This window comes from Dendropsophus ebraccatus, chromosome 2, assembly GCF_027789765.1.
Source record: "Dendropsophus ebraccatus isolate aDenEbr1 chromosome 2, aDenEbr1.pat, whole genome shotgun sequence".
Taxonomy (NCBI): domain Eukaryota; kingdom Metazoa; phylum Chordata; class Amphibia; order Anura; family Hylidae; genus Dendropsophus; species Dendropsophus ebraccatus.
Genome location: NC_091455.1, coordinates 50,463,573 through 50,472,219, shown reverse-complemented (window position 1 = coordinate 50,472,219; position 8,647 = coordinate 50,463,573). Strand labels below are relative to the sequence as shown.

Sequence of the window (8,647 nt, the reverse complement as noted above, 5' to 3'; positions counted from 1 at the left end):
TCTATACTGTCTTACCGGAACCACAAAGCAACTGTTCATTGTGGTGCCAGAAGGGGTTAAAGGGGTACTCTGGTGAAAAAAATTCGACTGGTGTCAGGAAGTTATATAGCTTTGTAATTTACTTCTATATGAAAATCTCACGTCTTTCAGTATTTATCAGCTGCTGTATATCCTGCAGGAAGTGGCGTATTCTTTCCTGTCTGACACAGTGCTCTCTGCTGCCACCTCTGTCCATGTCATGAGCTGTCCAAAGCAGTAGCAAATCCCCATAGAAAGCCTCTGGACAGTTCCTGTAAGAGACAGGGGTGGCAGCAGAGAGCACTGTGTCAGACTGGAAAGAATACACCACATTCTGCAGGACATACGGCAGCTGTTAAGTACTGGAAGATTAGAGAAATTTAAATAGAAGTAAATTACAAATCTATATAACTTTATGACACCAGCTGATTTGAAGGATTTGTATTTATTTATTTTTGCTGGAGTACCCCTTTATAATAGGCTTGTGCATTAAACTCACTGATGCTTGGGACAAACCACACTTCTGTCAGCAGCTGCATCTGCACATGAAAGTTTAGAGAGTCAGCCATGACAGGGATTCTGCACCAAAACAAACCAATGCATTTGCAGAAAATTTGCATGTGTGAACACACCCTAAACCAGCATACGTTTCTACCTCTTTTTATTCAGTGTGAACATGACCTTATGGTTCTAGAGAACTCACACAGCAGTGTATAATACACAACACTTAATATCTGAAAGGTTTATGGATTGTGTAACAGGGCTCTGTTTATTGGTGAAACTTGCATAACAACTTCAATATTTGTAGTGATTGAATTTGGAACTACAAGTCTCAGCAGTCCCTGACAGCAGCAGCAGAAGCCGATCCACTTATTTGTGAGAACATAGTCGAGTATAGTGCGACCCCTAGTGGATATAAGTAGTATTAGCCATATAGTCTTACCTTGTCTTCGCCACGCCCCCACCTCGCCGCATCTGTCAGCAGCAGCCAATCCGCTTGCGTGTTCACTCCGGAAGTAATCCTTTGACCCGAGATCAGTCATGTGCTTTTCCTTGTTGGCTACACGTGTTTCCGCTCTCCGCATCTCCTGCTGTAATCATGGCGGCCACCACCATCGAGCAAGTGCTGGCCCAGGCGGAGAAAGATGAGGCGGAGAAGCTGAGGCTGATCACCGTGGAGAAGGAGCTGGAGCTGCAGTATGACCTGGGGAACCTGCTCGCTATAGACCCCAATCCTCCGGACCTGAAAAGCTTCCGGCAGCAGAACAGAGCCGCGTTCCTGCGCTCCCTGGCCCGGGATAACACGCAGCTCCTCATCAACCAGCTGTGGACACTGCCCACCCAGCGGGTGCAGGAGGCAGTGGTCGCCACCTTACCGGAGCCCACCACCCGCCTGCCCCGGGAGAAGCCTGCGCCTAAGCCCCGGGCCCCCACCCGCTGGGAGGAGTTCGCTAAACTGAAGGGGATCCAGAAGAAGAAGAAGACCAACCTGGTGTGGGATGAGGTGGCCAAGGAATGGCGGCGGCGCTGGGGCTACAAGAGAGCCCGGGATAACACCAAGGACTGGCTGATCGAGGTGCCCGCCACGGCTGACCCCGCCGAGGACCAGTTCGCCAAGAGGCTGAATGCCAAGAAGGAGAGGGTGGCCAAGAACGAGCTCAACCGCCTGAGGAACCTGGCCCGGGCACACAAGGGCAAGGTACCGGGCGTGGGGCTGACCCCCAGCAGCCAGCCCTCCAAGGAGCAGCTGGGGAAAGCCCTGCACGTGGCCAAGAGATCCACAGCCTCCGCCGGCAGGTTCCAGGACAAGCTGCCCAAGGAGAAGGAGCCCAAGAACAGCGGCAAGAAGAGGAAGTTCCAGCCCCTTGTAGGAGACTTCAAGGCGGAGAAGAGCAAACAGCTGGAGATCCTGAAGATCATGGACAGCAAGAAGCCCAAGCTGGATGTCACCAAAGCGGTCAACAGGCAGATGAGAGAGGAGGATGCGGAGGCCTCTGCCAAGAGGAGGAAGAACCCCAAGAAGGGCAGAGGGGGCAGAGACCGAGGGGGGCCCAAGAAGGGCAAAGCCCCAGCCAGGGGAGGGGGGAAGGGGAAAGCCCCAGCCAGGGGAGGAGGGGGGAAGGGCAAGAGGAAGTAAGGACCTCTGGGGCAGTCATGCTGGTGAGGACTGCTGCCCACTCAGGTGCCCCTTGTGCCACCTCAGCTACATGAAAACTGGTCTGTATTGGTGCAGGTGATGCTGCATCCCGGCCTCTGAACGGTCATCATCTGACTTTTTGACATTTACAAATTATTTTTGTATTTTGGGATTTTGATGATTTTCCTGTCTATGATCCAGATCCGACCAGACTCCTGCAGCAATAAAGCTTCTCTGATGTCAGTCTGTGCCTTCCTAGTAAAACCCATGCAGTATGCACTGTGTTGTATATGTTAGGTAATATCTAGTGATGAGCAAACTTGCTGAACGTTCTCTAGTCACTACCAATAACCTTTTATGTAGCTGTTTATGTAAGTGTAAGATTATGTAAAAGGTGTTAAAGTGACCTGTGTCCTTGCCTGATCTAAGTAAGGGTATGTTCACACTGAGTAAAATCAGCGGAAATCTGAGGTGGACCCCCTTCTACCTCAATGTCCCATAGTATGTCTATGGGAGGGCTTGCGCTGCTGCTATCTGTGCAAAAAATTCAGCCAATCTTCCTCAGTGTGAACATACCCTAAATGCTTGTATTCCCCAGGAAATAACAATTCTGGAATAAATGTTTCTGTTGTGCTATTATTATTATTATTCCTGCTAGAAATGCATTTCTAAATAGCCAAATGGGTGTTAGCAGTCCTGGCACTAACAGCTCTGATTGGATAGTGTCATTGTAGAAATACCTCCCTGAGCTGGTTACACCCAGTTGGCTATTTAGTTGTTGGTGTCTAGAGGAACAGTACACCACAGAGATATAAAAAAAGATGTTCTAGAATTGTTATGGGGATTAAAAGGATTTTCTAAAAGTGACAGGTCCTGTGTGCAGAAAAATGGTCTAACCTGTTTGTTTTCCTGACGCTCTTCCCTCTGCTCATCTTGTTTTTTCTCCCTCTGCTCATCTTGGAGATATCCATCCAAGATGAGACGGAACAGGTGCATGGTGCAGTCATCACATGTGGTTGAAATCATATCTGCATGCAATGTCCAGTGGCTGCCTGATGTCACTGCACAAGGTTTATGGAGGAATCACTGGTACTGTTAACCTGTGAAAACATAATGTGCAAAAACTGTATGTGGTACGTTATGAGAATTGAGTTATGGCCGAGGGGAGTCATTAGGTACATTGTAATTATCATTAATGGAACATGATGGGGAAGCATTATCATTCCTACTGTAGGAAAGAAACCTCAGGTCCCCAGCTTCAGAAGATGACTGGTATCCAGTTATGGGCAAGGGGACATGGCAGCTTCCAGTCAAATTAGCAGGGAAAAGCCCTGTATTTAAAGGGGGAGATTTATCAAACATGGTGTAAAGTTGCCCCTAGCAACCAATCAGATTCCACTTTTCATTCCTCACAGACTTTGGAAAATGAGAGGTGGAATCTGATAGGTTGCTACGGGCAACTGAGCCAGTTTTACTTTACACCATGCTTGATAAATCTCCCCCCCCCCCCCCCCCCCCCCCCCAAGTGTCACTGTCCTTTGGGAAAAGTGCAAAGACTTATGATACCAGTGATTCTGCAATAAACCCTGTGCCAAACCTGTGTGTTGAAGCCCTGCCTCCTTCCTGACCTTTTGATGTAAGAAAATTCTTGCAACTTTGATTCCGCCATGAATGTAGCCACATATGCCCTTATTATATCTGTCAAAGACTTGTGGCTGCTCTAATGACCCAAATTAACTACATCCTAGATCTCTATTGTGACCATTTGAGCTTATCCTCAAAGCGAATGTACCACATATATACTGGTGGTGTGGCCCATTTTTTAAACTGCTGCCAGATTCCTGCTGTCTGTGCCTGTTTCTGATATGCAAATAGGGCCGCTCTCTACAGTGGAGATGGACCCAGCGCCCCCAGTGTACTTACATACCCTCCCCTCGGTGGTTTGCCTCCATAAAAAAATGGACCTCACCACCGGTATGAATGTGCCTGGCAAGGTAGTAAGAAAAAATGCTTTAAACTGAGGCTCCTACAGTGAAATCTATATAATATGTCAGCTGTTCAGCCCTAAAACTGCTGTCATGTCAGGTGCTTAGGGGCTGGACTCTTAGTAGTCCTGAACTCTGTGTATGCTGAGCCTTCATGGCCCATAAGATATGGTCCAGCTCCTGAATAGACTCTAAAATTGTCAACCGTGATTGAGAGGAGGAGTCAGAAGCTCCAAGGGATTATTTAGGGTACAAAAAGGTCCTACCTCCTCTGCTCCCTGGTGTTCCACTTCCCTCTGGCAGTCTCAGAATTATACCTGACAGGGAGGCAGGTGTATGTCCTGAGCATTGTGTGCAAGCCAAACCATAGCTGCTTGACGTTACAGCACTGGTAACACCAGGCAGCTTTTGGACATTGGGTGCAGGCGTAGTTTTGCCCACACGCAGTGCTCGAGACATGCACCCACTCCCCTCTTGTCTCAGAAGATACCTTCCTAGACAGCCAAAGGGTGGATTCACACTACAGAATCAGCATGGATAAGTTCCGGCGGATTCCGTGAACTGTGCCATAGACAGCCGGTCCGATTCCGCCGAAAGAACTGATATGAACCCACCCTTTGGCTAGGAATGTATCTTCTGATACCCGCGTGGATTCCGTAAGTGTGAACCTACCCGAAGGGAAGAAGTGGAGCCCTGGGGGGGCAGAACAGATAGGACCTTCTCTAATCAACCCCTTTATTCTAGAGTAACAATTGGAAAAATAATATCCATTGCTTTAAAAGAGTATTCCTATTACCTGAACTTTTAGGCGACAGAGAATGCAAAAGCAAACAATTTTGCAAATGTTTTGCATTAGCAAAATTGCTTAGTATTGCTTTTTGTTTCCAGGTTTTTGACCTCCGCTCTGTGATGACATCACCCAAGTGTTCAGCATCTCAGGAGCGCTAAGTATTCCATTTCTCTGGCTTTTATGTCTCCCTCTGAGATTCCACATGTCTCTAGGGGGTGAGGATTGTTCCTTTGTCACTAGCGACATGTGTAATCCCAGTGGGAGAGCCAGTAATGCACAGCCACGTCCTGTCCTTGTGGCCTTTCGGACAAACCAGGAAGTGTGAGGAGATGCTGCGGTGCCAAATAAAGTTTTGCAGCTGACAATACCCCTCATTTTGGGAACTGCAGGGCTGTGCAAGCCTTGAACCTGTTCTAATCCATCACTTCTGCTTATCCATCACTGCTGCATACATAACACTTCATACAGAGCAGTCCCCCATGTATGCTAGCCTTGTCTGTTTTAACAGTTCCCAGTCTTGACTAAAAAGCGCCTGCTCAGCCAATTGCTCTCCGAGGCTGCTCACCACTACAGCCTGTAGGAAGCTGAGCAAACACCTTCTATGTAGCAGGGGATGGAGAGACTGGGCCCAGCTGGAACAGAAGCCACATGTATTTAACTTCTAGCCTGAACCTCTATACACAAGTTTTGTGGGGCAGGGCAAGCCCTAAATGGAATTTTCCCATTCTAGCACTTCAGGCAGGGCGCACATATTAAAGGAGTTCTCCAGTGCTACAAAAACATGGCCACTTTCTTCCAGAGGCAGCCTCACTCTTGTCTCCAGTTTGGGCGGGGTTTTGCTGCTCAGTTCCATTGAAGTGAATGGAGCTTAATTGCAAACCGCACCTGAACTGGAGACAAGAGTCATGTTTTCTCTGAAAGAAAGTGGCCATGTTTTTGTAGCACTGGATAACCCCTTTAATCTGGCAAGGGAGAATCGTCCCCCCAGATATATCAAATAAAGTGCATGTAGAAGAACTCTCAGTCCAGTGGAACTTCATTAGCAGACACAGTACAGCTTTGTTTTGCACATGGATATTATAGTATGAGAAGAATTTGGGTTCTGCTATGGCTGAGCTATTATAGACAATGTGGCCATCTAAAGTGGAGCTGACGGGGGAAAAAGTGGCAAGGTGCTTTCCTAGTCCCACTGCCAGCGGTCAGCAGGATTGCATCAAGACAGAAGTTGAATCCATTAAAACCTCATTCTGAATTAAACAGCTTCAATAGGATTAAAGTGATACTGTCACCTTACTTTACTCTTGCTTCATTTCATTGGTGGACGGTGTCACCTAGGCGAGGCTTCATGGCAATTTGGCCCTTTCTCCTGGCTTGAAAGAGGGCCCAGCTGCTGTGAAGCCCCGCCTAGGTGACACTGTCCACCGATAAATCGATATTAGAGGAGAAAGAAGACACAGACAAGTTTTTAAAAGGTATATATAAAGTGTGAAGCATGTAAGCTTGTGGATAGTGTGGAGAACCGCATATATAGTGGTGGGGGGGGGGGGGGGAGGGTTTAACCATCACTTTAAAAGGGTACGCCAGTTTTTTCTTTCTTTTAAATCAACCGGTGTCAGATTTGTAATTTACTTCTATTTAAAAATCTCAAGTCTTCCAGTACTTACCAGCTGCTGTATGTCCTGAAGGAAGTGGTTATTCTTTGCAATCTGACACAGTGCTTTCTTCTGCCACCTGTGTCCATGTCAGGAACTGTCCACAGTATCCAGGTGATAACCTAGCAATGTGTCTTGGAAGGTTTGGTCATATGGGCCTCAGAGGGAGAGCTCTGTACATTCAAGAGCTAAGAGAGCATTAAAGAGCAAAAAAAAACATGGGCACTTTCAAAGACAGCACCACTCTCGTCCTCGGTTTGGGTGTGGTTTTGCAGCTTTGTTCCATTAAAGGGGAACTTTCAGCAGGTTAAAATAAATCTAATCTGCTGATAGCCACCTATTGCGCACAGGGTGGCGAGGAGAAAGGCATGTGACTTGTCTACCACCTTGGACCCGTTCCCATGCTGTTAGCAGTGTAATCCTTGGTCCGGAGCGCCGTTCCCCCTCCCCCAAACCACTTGTACCTTCAGATAGCTGCTTTTAATCCAAGATCTGTCCTGTGATCAGTTCGGCAGGTGATGCAGTTATTGTCCTAAAAAACAATTTTTAAACTGCAGCCCCGTTCCAAACGGGAGTATCTGTGCCCTAACTTTGCACAACCTCTCTGTCCCTCCTCCCCACCCTCTTCATCATTAGGAATGCTCCAGACATTAGGAATCCTCCTATTCCCCACCTGTGTCAGCCTGGCACATGGGCTGGATCGTTAAGGACCTGTGCAATGTTCAGCATGGAGAAAGTGTTCCAGTGGCATTCCTAATGCTGAAGTGGGTGGGGAGGAGGGACAGAGGGGGTGGTGCAAAGTTAGGGCACAGATACTCCCGTTTGGCACAGGCTTCAAGTTTAAAGGTATTTTTTTTAGTACAATAACTGCATCACCTGCCGAACGGACCCCAGGACAGATCTTGGATTAAAAGCAGCTATCCGAAGGTACAAGAGGTTTGGGGGGGTCAGATTGTGGGTACAGAGTCGCTTTAAGCTCACTGCCAGCCCCCATGGAGCGAGCCCACCCACTCCATTGATTATCTTTAGAAGGAGTAGGCCGGTGCTGTGGGCTGAGGATTACACTGCTACAGGAACAGCGCAGAGGTGGAAGGTGAGAGGCATACCTTCCTCCTGGGCACCCCGTGCGCAGTAGACCGATCAGTGGCCATGGCGGCATGTCCTGCCTCAGTCAGTTACTGGCTAAATGGTACATTCCCTGCATGGTCAAGAGGTCACTGAAACCACAAAGAAGCTGAGAGGTTTGGGACTAGCACAGCAGTGAGGGATCAGGGTGGAGGGGGGTGCAGCAGCTTATTTATTACCTTTATTTTACCACCAGCCATAGAGCCATTTTTATCCCTTTAATAACACACACACACACACACGTTAGTTTTGTGTTCAGAAAAACAAGTTCATGCACAGAGGATAAAAATACTACAGACTGTAAACTCAGCAACATCCGCTACCTGCTGTAACTGTATCCACGGTGTTGTAACACTATGGATTTTAGGGTACAAACACACACACTGTATACGCAGCAGATAAACAGCAGATCTGCAGCAGATTTGATGCTGTGTTCAGTTATATAGATCTAATCTGCTGCGTATCGCAGCAGTAAATATGCAGCGTATACAGTATGTGTGTTTGTACCCTTTAAGATTATTTCAATAGCTGATTTTTTTACCTGCATAGTAGTTAAAAGGGTTGTTCACCATTTTTTTTTCTTTCAAATCAACTAGTGCCATAAAGTGCCAGAAATTTGTAATTCACTTCTATTAAAAAATCTTAAGTCTTCCAGTACTTATCAGCTGCTGTGTGTCCTGCAGGAAGTGATGTTTTCTTTCCTGTCAGACACAATGCTCTCTGTTGCCTCCTCTGTCCATGCCAGGAACTGTCCAGAGCAGCAGCAAATCCCCATAGAAAACCTCTCCTGCTCTCCAGACTTGAAATAATACAACTTCCTGCTGGGCATACAGCAGCTGATAAGTATAGGAAGGCTTGAGATTTTTTAATAGAAGTAAATTTCAAATCTCTGGCACTTTATGGCAGCAGTTGATTTGAAAGAAAGAAATTTTTGGTGTAC

General features: G+C 47.2%; 1 protein-coding gene across 1 annotated transcript; it reads left to right on the top strand.

Annotated features, from left to right (window-relative positions):
• The first annotated feature begins 1,067 nt into the window (after window positions 1-1,067).
• RRS1 (ribosome biogenesis regulator 1 homolog) lies at window positions 1,068-2,398 on the top strand. Its single transcript, XM_069959991.1, has one exon. The coding sequence runs from the start codon at window positions 1,118-1,120 to the stop codon at window positions 2,153-2,155; it is 1,038 nt and encodes a 345-aa protein (XP_069816092.1). The 5' UTR covers window positions 1,068-1,117; the 3' UTR covers window positions 2,156-2,398.
• The last annotated feature ends 6,249 nt before the right edge of the window (window positions 2,399-8,647 follow it).